Genomic DNA, 23,446 nt, shown 5'->3' with positions numbered 1-23,446 from the left:
TCTGTCTACACTCATCTGGCTCCTACCAGTAATCTTGCCAGCTCGGCAACCGCGCTGCTCCCAAGAATGATAACTATCATTTGCTTGGGCTGTTGAGCTAGGCTTTTCTCTCCTGGTATCTCTTGATGGGATGTTCTTCCTCTTCTCTAGCATTTAAGGAAAAGAAATACATCTGAAGATGCCTTTGTTAGCAAGTGAGGTCAAATATGCGTCAGGCAAAGGCAGCTCTCCACGGATCTGAGCAACAGCGTGTTGATGTAGTTCGGTCCCTGTCAGCAGACCTGTCGTAAGTCATTACCTCCTCTCCTGCTCATCCTCCAGGAGTGGGCAGAGGCAAGATCAAAGCAGACAGCAGCCAATCAACATCTCAAATACCCCAAATGAGCCCTGTTTCATAGAACAGCCCAAATGACAACTGAGACGGCCATCCGTGGGCCTACCTTGACTTAGAAAATACATTTGGAATCATCGTTTAAAACCCAGGGCTTGTCCCAATACTGACATCACTCTGAAACAGCCTCGCGCTCAGACAAGTTTCTTGGTACCAAGCAAAGCCGGTAAACAAGTGTCACTCACTGTAATTACTTTCTCATTCGGCAGTCCCTCGTGACTTCTCTATCCACGTGGGTAAAGCCTTCCAGCTGGCTTTTTTCTAAACTGACCTCATAACCCAGATATAATAAATTCTTGAAAAGTTGCATCTAAATTAAAAGCTGTTCCAAACACATTATGAGGGATGATAGATTGCTGAAGAAAACATTTGTAATTATAACTGACTTGTAAAAACAAACTTGGAAATCATTAGTAATTCTTATACCATGCATAAGGCTAGTTGCAAAGATTTTCTACACACATACAAAAAAAATCTTCATTTTTAGCTGCTCTGGGTGCACCCATGTGCGTTCTCTCTCTGTCTATATTTCCCCCTCTCTCCTTGCTTTGCAGAAAGCTATTTACAGAAGTCTAGTTAAGGAGGAACTTTCTAAGAAAACCATCTCATTCAGAGATAAGACTATAAAGATATTTGTAAAAATTCAAGTTGACCATATTACGTGTCTGTTGTCTGCATATAAAAATCACCTCTCGTTTGCTCACTAGTCTTTTCCATCGATAGTTATGACGACAGATTCCCTTATGATATCATATCAACAAAGGTGGTACTTACAGATTAATCACAAGCATAAGCTGGTCCATTCACTGCTCCAAGACACTATTCAAAAGCTTTTAGAAACTGAGTACTTTTAGAAATTGAACACGACTTTCCCACTTAATTTATTTCTCTTTATGTTCAGATTTTTTCTAAGATATTAAAAACCTGTGAACGACACCACGGTAAAGCGCTTAGGGCGTGACTGGGAATTCACTTTGGGGCTGGCTGAAGAATTAAAATGACCGGGTTTGGTTAAGCTATGAAAAAAATACAGCGTAAAGTGTTCACTGTAGAATCTGGATGGTGAGTGTGTGGGTGTTGACCACACAATTTTTTTCAGCCTTTTTAGGAATTTAAAATATTCATGATACACTGTAGAAAAAATATTGCCAGGTTCTTACACTGGTTGTCTAATCATGCATAAGACACACTGTTGGTAAAAACTGGTGAAGCTCTTCATTTAATAGGAAACATTTTTCATTCCCGTAGGTTTTTTCTTAACACATTCCCTTTTTTTTTTTAAAGATTTTATTTATTTATGTGAGAGAATGAGATAGAGAGAGAGAGAGTATGAGAGGGGGGAGGGTCAGAGGGAGAAGCAGACTCCCTGCTGAGCAGGGAGCCCGATGCGGGACTCGATCCTGGGACTCCAGGATCATGACCTGAGCCGAAGGCAGTCACTTAACCAACTGAGCCACCCAGGCGCCCCTTAACACCATTCCCTTCAATGCTAACGGATTTTCCTGAATGCAGTGATCAGGTGCGTGTGTGGGCCAATAATAGTAAGTTATGAACCACCAAGTCAAAACGGAGAGCCGTTCCCAGAGCCCTGCTGAATACATGAGCCCATACGGATTTCTCACCTTAGTTTTATGAGGTAGCTTGAGCATCCTTCCTACTTTATAGATGAGGGAAGGGAGGGGTGCCAGGGAAGAGAAGTGGCTTGGGCTCGTCTAAGGTCACTGAGCTGACAAGGAGACTAGATCCACATTTTAGATGCTTTTCCCACATGCCATGATAAAATTTACATTAGTTATGTTCCCGAATGCCTATGAAGCATCACAACATAAATTCCACAAAAATAGAAGGTATTTAAGCTAGTAACAGAATTAATACTACAAAACTAACACAGATACGACAATTTGAAGACACAAGTGAATCTTCTAAGATCCTGTAAGTCCCCATTAGTAATGAAAGATTTCATTTGCTCAGCTGTCTCAGAAGTGAACAGGTGAGTGTTGAAAGCCACAGTGACAACATAAACAACCAAAGACAAGAATAAAGGCATCTTCTACTCCATCTTCCTGGCTAAAGCCTGACGCAGCTACTAGTGGTTGGTTATTTGAGGCCCCTACTTGTCATAAAGAGACAAAATAATATTGCTAGTGAATAAAATATAAGAGTAAAATCTGAAGAAAATCAGCACTACAAACTGTGGTAAATTAGTATTTCTTTCAGTCTAGAGAGACACTGAAGATCAGATTAGACCCCAAGGCATTTTGGTTCTAAGGCTTACTTTAACACAGTGGGACCATCAGCACCACCTCTCAGAGTGCACAGGGGGGAAAAAATCAATTGATCAGCTCTCTTTTCAACTTAATGATTTTCATGATGACTTCCAGCAGACCTTAAATGGGACTAATCTATTTACGCTAATAAAAGCTGAATCTATTCTGTACCACAGAGTGGATGGTAAAAACTGGCCGTGATGCAAATACCACTCAAAAGCAACATTTTTCATATTAACATAATTTGATATGATGAAGACGCTGTGCTATCGCTTCCGGCCACACTTCCTTGGGAAACCAGCAAGAGGTTATGGGCAGTACCTTGGCTTTGGGCATCAGTATAATTATCTCTAGCAAATCATTATACCACAGGCAGCTGTGTCTACCAGCCTTTGGTGAGACTCGCTTGGAGCTCCAGCAATCACTCAGCCTACCACAAACTGTCACTGGGAACCTTGCTGACACCAGAATCTAGACCATCCCGGCCCTATTGCCTGAATAGCAATACTTTTACACTGCTTCCTGTCAGAGGGTTTTCAAGGAACATGCAGCAAATTAAATACACTGTATTCCATGTAACTTGCTTCCAATGATCAACTATAGCCACTTGAACAGTGTTCCCCCAAAATTCTACACAGAACCTCAGATGTGATCTCACTTGAAAATAGGGTCTTTGCAGATGTAATTACAGTAAAGACTGATACTGATACAGGATCAGGCTAGATTAAGGCGGGCCCTACGTGCAATGAGACTGTCCTTCTAAGACCCAGAAAAGGATGCATGGAGACACAGGGAAGAAGGCCATGTCAGGATGGAGGCAGAGAGCAGAGTTATGCTGCCAGAAGCCAAGAAACGCCAGGCCCACCAGAAGCTGGAAGAGGCAAGGGAAGGTCCTGCTCTAGACCCTCTGGAGGCCATGTGGCCCCTGGCTTCCAGAACTGTGACAGGATACGTTTCTGCTGTTTAAAGCCACCCAGTTGTGGTCACTTGTTATGGCTGGCCTAGGAAACAGATACACTAGCTTTAATGGCAATAAACACTGCATGCTACTTCCGCTGCCGAAGAACAATCAGTGGACAAACTCCAGGAAAAGAGAAAGAGGTTAAAACAGTATCATCACGTGCTGTCACCCTAGGGGAGGGGGAGGTAGGAAACAGAGGTTACTAGGTGGGTGCTGGAGTCCAAAGGACAGGAGCAGGTAAATACAAATTAGTGAGGAGAGGAGATGCAGGGGTTTCTGAAATCGAGACAGATGGCAGGGGTAGGGGAGTCAGCAGAAGTCAGAATTCTGTAAAGGCGAGGGTGAATCAATGCTAAAATGCACACACATGTGACATGGGGAAAGAAGGAGACACGTTTTATAAACATTACTCCACCTAATCATTAGAAATAATTCCTGTGTTCCTTTGACACCCATTTTATTATTCTCGTTTTATAGAGGAGGAAAAATAGGTACAGAGGAATTAACAATTTGGTCCTGGCCACAGAGTTATCAGATGAAATGGCTGCGATGTAAAATCATTTGTATCTGATTCCAAGGCGTATGTATCAAAGTTGGTTCAAAGTATCAAAGACAGCCCTCTGTCAAAAGCCTGACTGAATTCAAGAATGTCTCAACTATAATTTCGTATACACTTCCTCTCAGGGCAATAATTGATTCTACGGAGTAGAAAGATCCGGACCAGTGGCACTAATTCTGGCTGCATGCTGGGGTCATCTGAGCATCTTGCAGAACACTGATGCCCAGGCCCCGCTCCGGATCAACTGAATTGAATCTCTGGGACGGGATCTGGGCAGGTGGTGTTTTCAGAAAGCTCCTGGGTGATTCTAACGGGTCCCGCTGCTGGGAACCCCTGCCCTACGCTCACAGGTAAGAGTGGTCAGTGCAGCTGGCTGAGGAAGGGTCTGGCGAAAGCTGGCAACTCTAGCCACGTCACATCTCAGAAGTATTCTGACAAATACTGGGGCAGTGAGGAAAATGAAAAAAACGCTTTAAATGTTTCAAGAATGCCTATGTTTTTACTTGCACAGCTTATGCTTTTTTCCTCCAATGATGTGGGAATTTGAGCCTAAGCATTAGGAAAGCTGCCTCTTCCTCTCATCCCTGCACGAGCCAGAAAATGTAGGCTCATCCTGTGTTTGGAAAGAACTCTGTAAAATTCAGCAATGTGCTAGACTAGGAAGCAGCTTCTGCTGCCACTGCAAATATTGTTTTTACAATTTCTGGGCCTGTATGAAACAAAGCTGGATAGTTGTTTTTTTTTTTTTTTTTTTAAAGTGACGTCTCTTATTCACTGCAATGCTAAGAGCCCACAGTGTTAGCTCCCATTTCCTAACTTCCAGCTGGGCATGGTGGTGTGATACACTGCAACACTTCTAAAACTTCAGTCTCTATCAAAATTACTGGACCCGGCGGGGGGAGGGGGGAGGCTAGTTAGAACAAAGATTCTTGCAGGAACTTGCATTTCTCACCAGCTCAGGTGGTGCTGATGCCAACAATCCACGGGCCACACTCTGTGTCGCACTGGTACAAACTAGTGCTTCCCAAACTCTAAATGTGCCTGGAAATCATTCGCCGATACTATACAAATACAGATCCTGACTCAGAGGTGTGAGGTTCTTTTCCACAGACCACTCTCTACGTAGCAAGGGTGTAGCATATTCCATTGGGGTTGGGGGAGAAAACTTTCTTTGTACCTTTGTTCACACGGTTGGATGCCCATTCAACAGTTTGACAGGTTAAAGACAAAACCCCTGAGCATTAGCCTTCTAACCCTTTTTCTGGATGGAGATACTACAGAAGAAATAAATTAAATGACCTCCCCCAAAACTGAGTGGGTGTTTCCTCATGTCTAAGGAACAAAAACTTTGTAGACTCCTATAGATGTATAAAGTAGTTGAAAGGATATCCACTTCAACTGACCATTTCCATAGCTCCATGTCCAGAATGCCAGAATGCTCATTTCTCTTCTCCTAAGAGATTTCCTTAATTTGAATCAGTGTGCTTTGCCTTGCAACAGGTGGAAGCCATTTTGGAAAAAAGAAAGGAGGGGGGATGGCAACAGAGGACTCAGAAAATAAGACCATGAGGTATATTCAATCCTGCCTTCATGTGGATAGACAGCATCAGAGGAATAAGAACTGTAACATTTTAGTTTAAGTTTGCCAACAATCTTAAACCCACAACCACAAATCTTGGGGGAAAACATGCACATACATGTTCTTGTATTAAGGAAGCCATCAATTCATTCACTTTCAATCACTCAACCATTCATCCATTTATTAAATATTGAGTACCTCCCTCTATAGCAGACACTCTTCTAGGAGCTAAATATTTAGGAGACAACCCTCTGCAAAAAATATTCAAGCTATTTCATCTATTGGAAGGTACCTTGGGCACCAAGGTGAGATGATTGCTTCTGTGCTTTCACTTCTTTCTCTCGGAGGCAACATAGAAGAGTAAGAAATTTAGGGCAGTGTGTCCCGAACTATGGTGAGAGCCCAGGCCAGTCCCACCACCCCATCTGTTGTACATTGATACTTTAATAAAATACATCAAAAACTGATTAATAAAAAAAAAAATTTAAAACCACAAAGATACACAAAGCACAAGTCCCCCTCCTTTTTTTGTTAGTTTCAACAGGCAATGTCAAATTCCTTTAAAAGGAGGGAGGGCATCTAAATGCTTACTCTCAAATTCTATGCATCTCACAGCGGACTGGTAACAAATAGCTTGCAGACAAGCATACTCCTCAGGCTACATTTTGAGTAGAACTCATTTAGACACTGGACTCCAGGGTTAGGTTGCCTGGGTGTGAATTATAGTTCCAGTACTTGCTAGCTATGTGACTGTGGGCAAGTTATTTAATTTCACTATTTCTCAGTTTCCTCCCCATAATAAGAACACCACCCTCACAAAGCTGTTGCCAATACACGTAAAACACAAGTCAACACATACCAAAGAATCAGAATCGTGTCTTGGCTCATAAAAGTGTTAGCTGCTATCATTACTACTATCTACTAGTAGGAATACAATTGTTACAATTGCTACCATTATTACTATTGGTACGATGTGTATCATTTGGGGCCAATACCTGCACAGTTGTTTCACCTATAAAATGGTGTTTGTCATCTCCTCCTTCCTATTTACTTCCTTCCCTTCTGTGAATTCTGTACCTAGACAGTGAAATTCTGGATTCGAAAGCACGTTATCACCCATGGAAATGCCCCTTTGTAACAGACTGTCTGTACCACCCCATGCCATTTCAGAGAGGTAAAGACAGAGCGTCCTGGGGTTCTCTGCATCTGCACATCATCAAACAGATGAAAGCAGCGCTGAGACAGCTGTCCTTCCACCGCCCCCCCCCAACCCAGCCCCGAGAACCCAGGTGTGCTGATGCTGTGTGACCCTGGTTGCTGCCTCAGGGCAAAGGCACGATCCTTTCTTCTCAGAGACCCAAGGACAGTCTAGCAGTGGGAATGACTTTAAAGGACATTTTTTAATCTTCAAGTAATTGACTACTTAACCCACCTGCATCTTTTACACATATATGTATTTCTCCAAGCTCCCTTCTTAACAGTTGTTTTGGATTCTCAGCAAAAATTTTTGAGAATTGTTTATTTTTTCTTCAGATCAGTCACCTACAATTAGCTGGGAATAAAAATGTTATGGTGACTTAAAAAAAAAAGATTAAGGTGACATTTAAGGGACATTGAAACTTGACCACGGAAAATTATGTTTGAAAACAACTCTCAATGATTATGAAGCAAGAGAATGTCTCGAGATGCGAGAGGAAAATAACCACCTCATTACTTTTTCAATCTCATCACTCTGAGAATATTAAATTTATTGAGCTAATTTATATTCTCAGAAAATAAAATTTTTATGAAGAAAGAGAGGGCAACAAAATAAATAAGAAAGCAGGTGTTTTGGTTGTGACAACAAATTTGGAGATTAATAAACTGAATGACCTTAGTTTAAAGATTTACTCACTTACACAGAATTCTGTCTTGACTTGGTAAAAGAGAGGAGACGTGAAGTTGGGAGTTCTCATCTATCCCTTAGAATGGAGTAATCGATTTAGAAAACAAAAGGCATAGTAACTGGCTGGTGACGAGGTTGGGAGTGATTTAATAAGGTGGCAGTAGGCTGCCCTGAGGTGTCTTATAGCTGGCAAAATGTGGCCCTGACTTGGCTCTGATTATAGTCCACTAGTTATGAGTTGTAATGTGTTTTTGCTATTCAAGCTGAAAATTATCATGTACAATAAGTCAGCATCTTTACTACGCAGATATGCTCCACAGTCCATTGTTGCCTTTGTTTTCTTTGGAATTCAGTACACTAAGCATATTAAAGTTGCTCTGCACAGCAGGGAGCGTGACACCTCGGGGACAGAAATACTGAAAGGTTTCCTGAATGAGAGGAAGTTAATGATATGGTCAGACCAAAGCTAGATACAAACAAGGTTTTGTCTCTCTCTCTCTCTCTGGTCTTCCCACGCCGACTCAGCAGTTATTTCTGACTCTCGAAGCTTATCCACTGTGTCTATCCATCCATCCATCTATCCATGCATGGATGCATTTGTTCAATAAATTATTTATCAAACACCTTCCTGCTTCCTGGTCCTGTACTATGCTTCTGGAACTTACATTCTATTGGGAAAAGACAGGTAATAAATGAGTTAGAAAATCGATGAACTAATAAATATGGTGTCTGTGTTACGACGAAAGAAGAATCAAAGTGTTCAAATAGAGACTAACTGGGGAGATTTATTCAGGATCTGGAGAAAAAAAGAGAATTCCATGCATGATTCACATGAGGAAACATTAATGCAGAGATGGAATTACAGAGGTATGGGCAGAACTGAAAGAAGCAGTGAGGGATGGTGAGGTACCCAGAGACTAGTAAGAGCAGAAAGCTGTGATCAAGGGGAAGAAATGACATCACCAGAGCCCAGTGAGGGCTGGAGCTGTGGAGTGGGTGTCATCTGGCAGGACCTCTGGTTACGGAGGGAGGGGTACACCCACAGCCAGAACAATGATCCAAAGTGGAGAGGGAGGAGATAAGAAACAGCCCTAATCTCTTTCTTCTCTTACCTCTTCCAATCTGCCGCTAGTGCTTCCTATTGGCAGAACCAGATCTTAAGTCACCTGGCAAGGGAGCATTGGCGATACAGTCCAGGGAGTTCAGCTTCAGTGTTGGACTGGGTTGGGGTGTCGGAGGGAGGGAAGAATGCAGAATAATTAGGGAAGGGGACCTACTTAAGTAGGATAGTCAGGAAAAGCCGCCCTGTGGAGGTGACATCTGAACTGGGCCTCTGAGAGAAGAAGGTCCCAGTCATGCAAAGAGCCAGCGGAAGAGTAATCCAGTGGAGGGACAAGTGAGCACATGCCTTCGCCATTCTCCCTTGCCTGCACCCCATACTCAGTACAGATCCCTCACAAGGAACATATCTCACACAGAGCCAGATGATCCAAATGAAACTTTCCTACGTGTCATGCTATTATTCAGGTTCTGGGAGAGGCGAATGCCTCTATTCTGGTTTCTCAATACCACAGAAGAGTTTGCTCATGAAAAAGAACGCTCACAACTAGAGCATTTGCCTATGAAAGGTCTAGCACTTGTATTAACTCTAAGGTACAAAGAAGGAAAAACCAAGGAACACACACATAAAGGCAGGTAAGGGAAAGCAACTAAAGTAACTATAACTCCTTTCCATTTACACAACTTTCCTTTGAAGAGCTCAAGCCTTCCACACTTTGAGATATCCTCGAATTGTGCAACTTTTGTAAAAATATGCTATTGTGCCCATCATTCTCTCAAAGGAAGAAACACTATAAAGATACACTAACAGTGTAATAATAGTTAATGTACATATATAATTTAAACTCATACTAATATACTTTTAGTTTTAGTTTTACCTCCAAGTCACTGGCTAAAATGGATATAAAATAAATAGCTCAAGCCTGTAAATCCAAATATCTGCTAACAAATTACTTCATTTCTGTTGCCTGGAAACCATTTCTTTATATAACCAAAGTAAAATTTTCAATATTAACAAGATCCTGAATTAAATGATCTGACTTTTAAAGGCCAGTTTTGCTGGTGGGTTCAAATTCACTGTGAGTTAGCCGAACTCTTTACAGTAAGTCTGCCCTAAAAAAAGGGTTTTCTTGTTGGTAGTTGAGGTTTGGCACAATAATTTCCTTCCCTGAAGTCCTTCATACTCCTGGTACATTCACAAGTGGAAAAAGAATTCCCTTCAGGGAGAAGTTCCAGGCAAATAATGAGTTGCCTGCATGTTAATGAGACTCACCATCTTCCATATGCAAAGCCAATCACTTTTTTCTTAAAGATCTGAAGGAATTTCCATTATCTCTACATTAGTTCTAAATTTCCCCAGTGCCGGTTTAATTTATCTCCTCTTGTTTTGTCTCTGATGAATATGGAAACAGATGGTAATTCTTCTTTTTGTAATTTGTGCCTCTTGCCAAGTCAATGAAAACTGCTGACAAAAATAGTTAAGTTCAAAGTATATTATTACCTGTAGGAGAGGCCGCTGCACCCCCATCACCTTCATGGTGTCCGCATTAGCTAGGATCTTCAAGGGGTCAGATGTTTTGGTGACTCCTTCAATCTCCTTGTTGATCTCTGCCAAGACCTGATTGAGGAAGATGTTTTTGATGTACACGGTGAGAAAGTCTCGAAGAGGGCACTGTTTGGCTGGGCCAAGTCCCAGGGCATGCTCGATCTCTTGAATAAATCTGGAGGACAACAGAAGAAAATGGTTGTCAAATATATCAGAAAAAATACTTCTGGAAATATCACAAAACACATATGGATATTTCTAGCTTTGGCCTCTCTTTCCATGGAGAGGTGAGGGGAGATTCCCAGAATTCTTAACCAGAATAGGTCATCACTTTATTATTTGTTTCTGTATTAGATGTTTCTATTTTTCTAAATTATTTCACTAATTGAATAAAAATAGGACAAAATAGAAAACATGACTTCTAAACTCAGGGGAAAAAAGGGAGACATCAAAAGATATTTGTATTAATTCAATAAGGAAATAAGAATACAAGAAGTGAAGGCAGGCATGATGAACAGAAAACAAATTACAACACAAATTTAAAAGCACACCCCCAAATACTGCACATTTCTCACTGAGATCTTTATATGTGTAGACAGAAATGTTTAAAAAAAAGGGAGATTTGCATTTCCCTGATGATTGTGATGTTGAGCAACTTTTCATATGTGTGTTGGTCATCTGTATGTCTTTTTTTTTTTTTTTTAAGATTTTACTTATTTATTTGACAGGAAGAGACAGCGAGAGAGGGAACACAAGCAGGGGGAGTGAGAGAGGGAGAAGCAGGCTTCCCACTAAGCAGGGAGCCTGATGCGGAGCTTGATCCCAAGACCCCGGGATCATGACCTGAGCCGAAGGCAGATGCTTAACAACTGAGCCACCCAGGCGCCTTGGTCATCTGTATGTCTTTGTAGAAATGTTTATTCAGGTCCTCTGTCTAATAGGATTATTTGTTTTTTTTTGGTTTTGAGTTGTATAAGTTCTTTATATATTTTGGATACTAACCCTTTATTGGATATGTCACTTGCAAACATCTTCTCCCATTCAGTAAGTTGTTTTTTTGTTTTCTTAATGGTTTCCTTTGCTGTGCAGATGCTTTTTATTTTGATATAATCCCAATGGTTTATTTTTGCTTTTGTTTCCCTTGTCTCAGGAGATATATCTAGAAAAATATTGCTAAGGCCAACATCAGAGATATTACTGCCTGTGTTCTCTTTTAGGATTTTTATGGTTTCAGGGTTCACATTTAGGTCTTTAATTCATTTTGAGTTTATTTTTGTGTAAAGTAGTCCAGGTTCATTCTTTTACATGAAACCACAAGGAGATATCACCTCACATCTATTAGAATGGCTAAAATCAAGAAGAAAAGAAACAACAAGTGTTGTCAAGGACATGAAGAAAAAGGAACACTTGTGCACTGTTAGTGGGAATGTAAATTGTACAGCCACTCTGGAAAACAGTGTGGAGTTTCCTCACAAAATTCAAAATAGTGATGCCATATGATCGATAATCCCCCTCCTGGGTATTTACCCAGGGAAAATGAAAACACTAACTCAAAAAGATATATGCACCCCTATGTTTATGCAGTATTATTTATAACAGTCAAGACATGGAAGCAACCTAAGTGTCCACCAAAAGACGAATGCGTAAAGAAAATGTGGTATATGTATACGCAATGGAATATTTTTTTTAAAAGATTTTATTTATTTATCTGAGAGAGAGTGGGGGGGGAGCATAATTGGGGGGGGGGGCTGGGGGAGAGGCAGAAGCAGGATCGCCACGGAGCAGGGAGCCCAACGTGGGGTTCAATCCCAGGAAGATCATGACCTGAGATGAAGGCAGATGCTTAACTGACTGAGCCACCCAGACGCCCCTATATATATGATGGAATATTACACAGCCATTAAAGGAGGATGAGGTCATGGCATGTGAGACAACATGCACGGAACTGGAAGGTATTATGCTAAGTTTCAAGTCTAACCCTAACTCTAACTGAGAAAGACAAATACCGTATAATCCACTCATAAATGGAATCTAAAAAAGATGAGTAAGCAAACAGAAAGCAGAATCAAATACAGAGAACAGACAGTTGCTGGGCAGGGGGAGGGGAACTGGGGGGGTGCAAAACAAGTGAGGGGGAGAGGGAAATACAGGCCTCAGTTATGGAATCAGTAAGTCACGGGAATAAAAAGAGCATAAGGAATACAGTCAGTGATATCATAATAAGGATATAATGGATGGATGGTAGCTACACTTGTGGGGAGCATAGTTTAATGTATAATCTTTCAAATAGCTAAGTTTTACACCTGAAACTAATGTAACACCGTGTGTCAACTATACCCAAATTAAAAAAAAAAAGGCAGAGGGGAGAGAGAGAATAAATGATACTCTTTTAATTCATGATGATAAGTTTGGAGGTAAAGAAAGAACAGGAAGGGAGGTGGAGACAAAGTAGAACTTCAACCTTATTTGTAATGATCTGTTTCCTTTACTGAGAATACCGAAAGCATAGAGAGCAGAATGTTAGTAACTGTCTAAACATAGATGAGGATGCAGATGTTTGTTACGTTCTTCTTTGTACTTTTTTATACTGGCACTTCCTGCTTTGCATGGTTTTGATATGCACAGATTTCAGTTACTACCACTTAGTTAAAAACACCAGTCCCCCAGAAACAAGGTTTAAATTCCAGATACTACGTATATTAATTGTGAGTAATGGTATAAAATGAAAACTTTGCTGCTACCTCTTCAGTCCAGAAATCTCTATGTAAATAATTGATGTTCAGCATGATCAATGGATCAATCATGGTACTTCTTTCAAAGTCTGATAGTGATTGATAACTGCACATCTGTTATTCAGTTCATGTTCAGGCAGCAAAGCGTGTAGTTGTGTTGTGTCCTTGACTCCCAGTGATAAGCCCACGTGGCATTTTACAAAAATGGATAATTAAAAGACGGAACTGGCCGAAAAAGATAGAAGTACAGATAAAACAAACTAACAGTGATAACATTGGGAGTGAAATTGGAATGGAATGTAAGTGGATTTAAAGAAGAAACAGCTGGGAATGTTGACACGGTACCCCTTTAAGAGGCAAATGCAACCAGAGGGAAGGTGAACTTATCCACCTCACCAAGGAAAGTCTTTGTGGTGAAAGGGATGAAGGCATCCCAGAGGAAGTGAGGCGGCCCAAACTGCACACTAAAGGAACTCATGAAGATATTTCATGAAACTGAAAAGCAGATCCAGACTTAAAGCAAGTATGACATTTCACCAACACCTAGAAAAGATGCTCGCTGTGTATCGTAAAGTATACAATGAAAAGAAGGTGGCAAGCACTGTTCAAACTACTCTGATGAAGATTTTAACAAATAAAACACTTCATTTATTGTTTCTAATGTCACAGAGTGCTAAGTATGTATTAGTTTTCTTAGTTTTTCATTTTTGGACATATTTATAACTGACAGGAAGGGAGTTTTTCACGTTTTGGCAAAAACTTGCTAAAGTTGAGAAACAATGTGATTTTCCCCAGTGATTAAGATTGCTTTGCACGGTGATTTTTACATTTCCAGAATGCTATGCAAAGCAAGGACTGTGTTGTATTTTAAATTTTCTTCAAAAAAAAATGTAGAAGGGAAATGAAATCAAATCAAACAAAATAAAGACAAAAACTGAATGATTAACTAACTGGGAAGATATATTTGCAACTTCTATCACAGATGAGTTAGGAAAAAAAAAACAATTTAGTAGAAAAAAATGATGAAGGGACGAAAAAAGACAATTCATAGTAAAAGGAATACAATGGCCATTAAACATGAGAAAAAATTCTTAACTTTGCTCATAATGAAAAAAATGAAAAGTAAACTATACTGAGACGCCTTTTTTTAATATCCATGCATTGACCAGATTCCAAAAATTTGAAAACATACTCTTTTGGCGTAAGTGTGGGAAGAGGCATTCTAATGCATTTTTGATGGGAATGAAAACAGTACGATCCTTATGAAGAGCAAGTTGGCATCATCATTCAAAATTACGAATGCATTTCCTTTTGTCCCAGAAATCCCACTTGTAGGAAATTCCTCTGACAGCTGTATCTAAATATGATTACACAGATCCGTGTAGCAGTGTTTTTACAGCAAATGACAGAACTAAAAAATTCCATCATTTAGGGATTAATCAAAGCAACCGTGGTGTATCTACACATTGGAATACTGTGCCTAACCTCAATCCCCAAACGTGGAAGCTTTCGATGCACTAATGTGAACAGATCTCCAAGATAAATCGTTCAGTGAGAAATGCAAGCTGCAGATCAATGTGTATTTAGTGGTACTCATCACACTGACCTTTCCGTAAAAATTATATATCGTCATTTGTTTATTTTCTTATAAAGAAAGCCTGGGAAGACTCACAAAGAAACTAATCAAAGGGAGTTCCTGCAGGAAGCAGGGGTGGGATGGGGTCTGGAGGAGAAGTGGGAATTAGACTTTTCAATTATAACTTTTAATAATCATCTTTTATTTCTTTAAAGATCAAATTGGCTTTATTCAACAATTTATGAATCAGACAGCATCCCAGCTAGCAAAGAGAAAAGAGCTCTTATAATCATTGGATTTTTAAAGACTGTGAATGTATTAGCTACTCAAATAACATTAAATTAGAAAATATAAAAAAATTATCTGCACATACCAAAGAATGTATTTCATAAATTGCTTTCTAATTAGACCACACTTCAAGTTTCGTGTATAAATGTTCTTTAAGTTTAGCTGTTTGACCTAATAAAGAGTCTCCTTTACTTAATAAATAAATACATCATGGTTAATCTTGCATATCAGCGGCTTAATGTTCCATTAACCTTTGGGTCTGGCTGTGTGTGTGTGTGTGTGTGTACGTGTGTGTTCGCATGCGGGTGTGTGGTGGGGTGGAGGGAAGGGAGGGTTTATGTGTATAGGATTATCACAATGAAAAAGTAAGCCAAAGAATGTAGGAAAGAAACCAGACATTGAAAAGCCAAGAGAAACCTCAATGAGGCTTCTTAACTGACTTTATCAACATGGAAAGGGAGTAAAGGCGTGGCCACCAAACAAAATATAATAAATCTTTAAGAAGAGAGTGAGCAGAAGAAGGTGGGGAAAAATGAAGAAATAAAGGTGGAGAGTTAACCATAATTTAAAAATCTCCAAATCCCACATCCTGCTGCTTTGACCCCTTCTGACTCATCTAACTCTCAGAGAAATCCCTGCCCTTCCCCACCCCCCCCCAGATGTATCTTGTTCTCTTTGGTCTGCCTCTAAAAGAAAACCACTGTTTTTAATTTGCTTATGAGTAACCACACCAAAGACCTTTTCATTTTATAATTTTCTAATATTGTGAGACTCAATCATCAGAATCCCTCCTTTTTCTTTCAATGGGACTTAGAAAAAGAGTTTTCTGAGGAGTACTGCCTACATTTTCAAAATCTTTATCATTTATTAGAAACACATTTTTACTAGTTAAACTGCTCCTAAACAGTGGCAGAAGGCTCTAAATTATCCACATTTTCTTTTTTTTTCCTAGTCCTTTATTTGTCCTTTACAATATGGTTATTCACACAACTTTATATTCTGTTCTTCTGCAGAGTATTATAAATTCATTTCACCCCACTAATGAACACAACATTATTCAACCAAACATCTACTAGGGAATATTAATGCTGCCCTCTGGTTTTATTATAGATAATCCTACAGTGAACATCTTCGTTTTGCTTCTGTTGAATTATTCCCCCAAGTTACCAGGAGTCGCTCCTCATTATTTTTCATGGGCGACTCTACATTTTATTTCCGCCAGATTCTCACAATGTACTGCATGGCTCCTTTTACCTAGTAAGTACTTGAAAATTGATCTGTTGAATGGGAGACAGGAGAGAGACAGTCAATGGTGTGGAGGCAAATCATCAAAAAGCTCAGTTTTTCCAACAATGCTCCTAATCAGTTCTATGGAAGTAAGAAAGCCCTGAATTTTTAACAGTGAAAAGAATCTCATTAGGAAAGAAAACACTTCACTTCAAAGTTAAGCTGGAACACAGATGGAACCCTGTCAAAAGGGTATTATTTAATCTGGTGAAGTGCTTTCCCACTAGGGATTCCCATCCTGTGAACGATGAGAAGGCAAACACAAAGCCCAGGTACATCTGTGTGTATGGAAAGGAGGAGAAGGAGACTCAAAGAAAAGGAGCTACATAATGCCACATGCAGAGCATCTAATCACAGGATTTTGAGGAACCTTATTCAAATCAGCCTCCTAAACCCAAAGCTGTAAAGTAGGATAAACCAAAAAACAAATGAAAGTAGGCAACAGATTCTCGTGGCACTTGAATGTCTAAAGCATGGATCTCATTTCCTAAATTCTAATATTGCTATTCGTAAATATTTAACCAAAGGTTTTCTTTTCAGAATACCACCATCGAGGGTGCCTCCAAAAATATGTCCATAGTCAGTACCTATATTTTAAACTTGCTCTTTCTTACAGCAAGTGTGTGGCCTTTGGAATGCATATGGAAGTACACTACCTATATGTGACCTAGTATTTTCAAAATTTTTATCTTGATTTGATTTCTGTCCAGGGAAATCGTAAACTAATTAAAATTTCACTCAAGCTTCTTAAGCTCCGTGGATAACCCAGCCTCCTCACCGCAAATTCTGTTTCATTGTAAAGCTCCATTTCTTCCATTTTATTTCAGCCCAGAATTACAGCTGCTGCCAGCTGGAAATACGCTTGAACATGGAGGGCCTATATTGTATTTTAGAAGTTGCAATGGGAGCAATGATATTTATTCATTTGAATAAAAGTAGTTACTCACAGTAAATATGTATTCCTAACATTCACACCCTAGTGAGTTTTAAAAATTCTATGGTAAACATTATCAGCAATGGGACAAGCCAATATGTACCTCCTGATAAGATAGAGAACAGTACAGCATCACTTCTCTGATATTCTTGCCAAAAATGCGTAACTTGAACCCAGTCATGGGGAAACATCATCTTTCCATAAAACCAAAACACAAAATCAGAGGTGCAGATTTCAGAAAATTCACATTCCTCTGTTTTTGGAGCACAGGAAATTCAGTCATGTCTCTCCCGAACAGTATGTCAGTTTATTGCTAATTCCATTTTTAATGTATACATTTGAATATAATCTGTATCATACAACATATGATATACAATACACTAATTCTTTTCACTTTTGATACTTCCTAACTTTGCTCTATGTTATCACATATATGTTTTGGTATTTTTGGCTGCATAATGCACATAAAACATTCGTCTGAAAGGCTTGAGGATTTTTCTCCTGATGCCATGCACTGGAACAAGTAGAAATGTGTAGAGGAACTTACCCCTCTGACCACATACGTTCTTCAGCATCTCTCAGCATTATCGGTTCTACTAATGTACCTTCAAAGCTAGACTCTCTGCAGAGATGTACCATGCTTACCTCCACCAAGAAGGTCTGAATCTCTTCCACTACAAAATAGCTTTAAAGCCATTTAAAAAAAACTGGAACCGTCTTCTTCCCTTCATTTTAGTCCACGGTTTCTATGTGAAAAGTTGCATGATATTTGCAGGCCTGCAGAAGCTCTGCTTAACTAGTCAAGCATACTCAAAGGTAAGTCCCCATGGCACCATACTCACCGTCTGACACTCTACCGCCTCATTTCATAATGCCACATGACACAGATATTTATAAATGCATACGTTAAAAACTTAGTTAGCAATCAGTAATGATGCACGGTTCATGACAGAGACATGGGATGAGTTACTTGTGCTTTAAAAGCCAGAATTCTGAATTTGAGTTTTCTGAAATCTGCACCTTTGATTCTGTGTTTTGGTTTTACGGCACGAATGCAAACGAAAGCAGTAACAACCCCCCCCACCACATGAGCGACACGGGCGTTACAAAGAGAAAATAAAACCACAGTGCCCCCCCAAATCCAGGAAGTAGAAAGAATCTTTGGACACACAGAGAATGGAACACTGAGGGCCAAATGCAGAACTTTTCTGCAGAAATCTGGGGCCGTGGGAAATGACGCCAAGCAGCACTGATAACAGTCTTGCATACTGATGACCCTGTGCTGCACTTGATTCTAAGAGGAATAGTAGACTTTTATGAGAGCACAGTATGCTCAAAATCTCTGCCATGCTTGATTTGTATGAAAAACGGCAACGTATAACCCATAATAAAACCCATTCCCAGGCATGAGCTTATCCTTGCACAAAGAACTGTAACCGGTTAGATGGCGTACTAAGGTAAGTGGGCCTTCGGAATCCAACCCCAGTTGAGACCACACAAAAGGCCAGAAACAGCTCAGTGCACACAAAGAAGCTGCCCGGCAAGCATGACTCCTTTAAGACATATTTCGTACGCACTCACTTATTCTCAGATGTGACATTTAAAGCACAGAACAAACTAAAACAACTTGGGGCAAAAAAAGAAAGAACGAAAGAATGAAAGAACGAAAGAACGAAAGAAAGAAGCCTCACAGGAATTGATCGGAGATATATTCAACTTACTTGGATTATCTGACTCAAAAAAAGATCATTTGGAAATGATTTACAAGGGACTCATTCAGAAACAGTAGCAACAGGCATATTTCAGACCATAAATCAGTGGAACATGAAAACCGAAGAAAAATCCATAAAGGTTAATGCACTTTGGAGCGCATTTGCCTCTTAATTCATGGGAGTAAGTCATCGGCACATCAGGAAGAGGCTCTCCCAACAGTCCGTAATTGTTCATGCTGAGTCTAACTACTATCTGTGCCTTTTGTATATAAAGATTTTCTGGGTAAAAGTGCAAAATAAGCTCATCATTGCAGAGCCCAATCATGTCCTCAGCCCATATCCCTAGGAGACAATTTGCTGAACTAATGAAATAAAAAGGGATTTGGGTGCTCTTATTTGTAATGAGTAAAATTCATGACTAGCACTACAGGAAAAAAAAAGAGGTAAAAATCATTAAGTAAAGGGAGAAAAGAAAATTATCTACAAAATTTGAACTCTGCAGGCTTGTAAACAAATTTAACTTTAAAAAATCTTACCGTGAGTACACTGTAAGTGATTTGTGACTGCATTTAAGTGTTCCCTCCAGACTGAAAAGCACTTTAGGTAAAATGAAGTAAGCCTCTTTAAAATGACAGCTGTTTAAATTTTTTAAGCATATAATTTGGAAATTGAAGTAATTCAAACTCTAACCCTTAATATCAAGCAATCTTCTTTTTTAATGAAAAAAATGCATATAAAGAAATTAATAAGGGCTACTGATTTAAAACTCTGAGGCAAAATGATAATTCCGCTTTGCCAATCGGCCTGGAATGCTGTTTTTAATCCCTTCTACTTATTTATAGTCAAGAAACTTCTCCTTTGTGTGTATATATATATATTTTACAAAAGATAAGGCTGTCTGAAAAATTGTCAAGAAAAATAGCAACTTACTACTAAATGTCTATCATATCACCTGGAAACTTACATGTAATGTATTCAACATGTTATATTTTAGGGGTTCTGTATCAGTTTGGCCTTAGATATTCTAATGCAAGACACAAGGGAATCTGGCAAATCTTCTACCTATTGCTGTCAGTAGGAGCTCCATTAATAATTGCTTACATCCATTCAGCTCTTACTATGTCCTGATTGAAGAGCTTTATATGGATTCTTTTATGCAATTCTCACAATAACTCTATGAGGTCTGCACTATTGCTGTCTGCATTTTACATACAATGAAACTGAGCAAGTGAAAAAAATATTATTAGCTGACAGTTACACATTGTGCTCATAACATGCCCGAACTGTTTGAAGCAACCACTATGCTTTGCTTCACTTCTTCCTTACGATGCTACAAAGAGTTACTTTTATAATTGCTATTTGGAAGAAGAAATGAAGGCATAGAAAGAGTAAGGACTTTCCCAAGGTCATAGAGCTACTAAGTGATGGGGCCAAAATTTGAACTTGGGTGGTTTGGCTCCAGAGGCCATGCTGGACTTAACCGTCACTCTATACAACGTACTCTTCTAAAACTGCTGCCTCCCAAATGTTCACCCTGAGGGTTAGGACTCTTGAAGGGAGCTGGTAAGGGGAAGACAATCAACAGAAGTCCACGTGAAAAGCCCTAGAATGTGCTGATATAGTGGAAGCTTGCGCGGACTGAGAGAACCTTAATGTTGCTAAATACAAATATTTGGATATACATAGAAAAGACCAAATTATCTCTCTTGAAATACAGTTTAGTCTTATGTCCAGCCCTGACTTCCTCCCTCAAGATCCTGATCTGTATTTTTAATCTGTTAGATATTTCAACTGGATGTCCTTTTGACAATTCAAACTAGCTCTAAAATGGAACTCTTCATAGCTGCCCTCCCACTATTATTTCATTTCTCTCCCTCTATGTTCTCTTTTTTTGGTACTATCCTTATTCTGGTTACCCCAGTGCAAACTTAATCACCTTTCATTTCTTCCTCTCTTATTTTCAGCCTTGCTACTCAGGAAAGCAGCTTCCAGGCTTAGAGGCATTCTCTTTGTATGATCTCTTATGGTCATGCATTTATTCATGTGTCCATTTCTTCATTTATTTAGGCAAGTATTTGCGGAGTGCCTACCTTATGTCCGGTAGTGTTCTAGGTTCTAAAGCATCCACAGTGAAAGCATCATGCCCCGGGGACCGTCACTGACACAGCTAGGATAGGAATGGTGCTCCCTCAAGTAGTTTTGTGCTGGAGGCCTGGACAGACATTTCTGTGCCTCCAATTGTTAACACCCAGCACCATAATTCAGGCTTTTATTAAATGAGATGATGTAGATGATGGAGATGGATGGCATATAAGGCAATTTCTTTTCCAGGCCTTCCTAAAACAATTTCCCAACTGGCATCTCCATCTTTAGTCCATTTAGTCCCTTCTTCGTCCAACTCATCTAACGTATAGCTGTTATAGTAGTCTAAGGCACTTCCTATCTAACTGCAGCTTCCTCAGTGTGCCCTACTCCCTCTTGCTTCCAGGTCTTTGCCCATGCTGGTCCATCTGCTAGAACGCTTCCCTCTGTACCCTTTCCCCCCCAACAGTCCCTTGGCCTACAGCCACTAGCTTAACTACTACTTCCAGGAGGCCTTGCCCCTTGAGCCTATTTCGAATGCCCTTCCACTTTGCCCCCACAGTACCGTACGTCTACAGAATATTCCTGCTGAGGTGTCTGTAGTCCCTGCTAGTTTCTAAACATCCAGAGGAGAGGGAATGTGTCTTGTTTATTGTAGTCAGTGTTTAGTGCCCAGCAGGTATCAAGAAATAAGTCCAATGTATTTGTACTTCTACTCACCAGCAAACTTTGCTTTCTGTGTATTCTTTGCATTAAAAAAAAAAAAATCCCATGGCTTTTCCCATGATGTCTATGTGGTCTACTTTTAGTACAATCCATTTTCTAAACTGTGGTATATAAGCTAGAGTGGAGGCTTGAGAAGCTGTCATTTTTGCTACAACCTTCCTTCAAGGGCCAATTCAAAGCAACTCACTCATAAAGTTTTCCCTGATCTTTTTTTTTTTAAAGCAATCTCTATGCCCATTGTGGGGCTTGAACTCACAATCCCGAGATCAAGAGTTGCATGCTCTAACTGACTGAACCAGCTAGGCCCTCCCCCACCCCAATCTCTCTCAACTACTTTATTAATTTGAAATAGTTTACTTCATTACATAGTGTTAGTTCCTTTCTCCCTATTTATTTTCTCGCTCCTATTGGAATTAAGCTCCTTCAGAGCAGCAACTGTGCTTTGTACATTTTTGAATCATACTTGAAGCACTTAACCCTATGTCAAGTATAGTAGACACAGTTAATGTTTTAAAGAAATGGTAGTATTATGTTTCTAACACAACTTACTTAGGTTTTATCTTGAAAGGCCAGTGGTTTGGTTTTTTTTTTTAAGATTTTATTTTTAGAGAGAGAAAGAGTACTAGTGTGGGGAGGGGCGGAGAGAATCTCAAGATGACTCCACACTGAGGTGGAGCCTGACATGGGGCTCGATCTCACAACTGTGAGATCATGACTTGAGTTGAAATCAAGAGTTGGATGTTTAACTGACTGAGCCACGCAGGTGCCCCTAAAAGCCAGTGCTTTTTAAAAGGATTACAATGCATAGATTATTATAAGGCTATGTTCTGGGGAACAAGTATGGCTGGCCAAAAAAGTAAAAAAAAAAAAAGAACAGAGTGAAAGAAAAAAGAGAAGATTGTGAAGATAAATGATGTATGCATTATGTTAAATTACTATTTTTTAGGCATTTTAAGGCAACCTATTAGCAAATCAAAACCTGTTTACATTCCTGGTAAAACACGAAATTTAGTGAACCTGGCCTAATTTAGTGAATACTCCTTGGGCATCACTGACGGAAGTCAGAGACTGAAACGCATTTCATGTGTCAAAAACATGAGTTGTAAGCCTGCTGGGATAAAATTACACTATCTGTTTGTTGGGAGAAACAGGCTGGCCACTTGGTTCTCTCCTTCACTATTCCTGAAAAGGATGATTTCATTACATTTAATAAATGAATGTTTTGGAAAACTCAGTTTGAATTATCTCTAATGAGCCTATTTGGCAGCTAAGCTTGTTCCTGAACTTAGCTTATGATGATTTCTTATCCCACTCTTGTTGTTTATTATCACTTGCAACAATGCTCACAAAGTTATTTTCCATAATGGCTCGAAGTTCTCCTCAAATTTACCTCCCACAGAACTCTTTCCTATTTGGAAGAGAGTTTCTGCTTTCTGGAGTCTCCTCTTGGCCATCTATTGTCCTATCACACTCTCGAGAGGCTTTCAACATCACACAATGAGGTGGAGTAACAGCAACTTAACACTGATCACTTTTAAGCCATCTTAGCTGCCATTCTGTTATGGTCCTACTTTCCCTCCAGGAGCCTCAGACTCATGTCCTTCTTTATAGTTAATTTCATCAATAGGTCCACTTACTGGTAGGAATTAAAGACTTTATAGTTCCTACCATTCTGTTTCATTCAAGTTTTTATATCCTTGGGAAGGCTAAATCAGTGTTAAAAATTCTGCTAACAAAGCTGAGCAGCAGAAAAGTATAGATAATTACATTTGTACGTGGAATAATACAGAAAAAAAAAATAGCCTCCTGCTAGCTGATTACTTGTAGGTGAATATCTATCAATCATATATGCATTAAAATGA

General features: G+C 39.6%; 1 protein-coding gene across 3 annotated transcripts in view; it reads right to left on the bottom strand.

Moving 5' to 3' along the window:
• The window catches only part of EXOC4 (exocyst complex component 4), a 747,671-nt gene that overhangs the window by 209,046 nt on the left and 515,179 nt on the right, over positions 1–23,446 (bottom strand). For 2 of the 3 annotated variants that reach the window (XM_021692997.1, XM_021692999.2), the window contains exon 11: positions 10,203–10,422. The exons of the other annotated variant lie outside the window; for it this stretch is intronic. In XM_021692997.1, the coding sequence (XP_021548672.1) occupies positions 10,203–10,422 (220 nt within the window). The remainder of the gene's footprint in view (positions 1–10,202; positions 10,423–23,446) is intronic. 3 annotated transcript variants of the gene reach the window in all.

This window comes from Neomonachus schauinslandi, chromosome 12 (genome assembly GCF_002201575.2).
Source record: "Neomonachus schauinslandi chromosome 12, ASM220157v2, whole genome shotgun sequence".
In the NCBI taxonomy this organism is placed as follows: Eukaryota; Metazoa; Chordata; class Mammalia; order Carnivora; family Phocidae; genus Neomonachus; species Neomonachus schauinslandi.
This window is presented reverse-complemented; position numbering and strand designations above follow the sequence as displayed.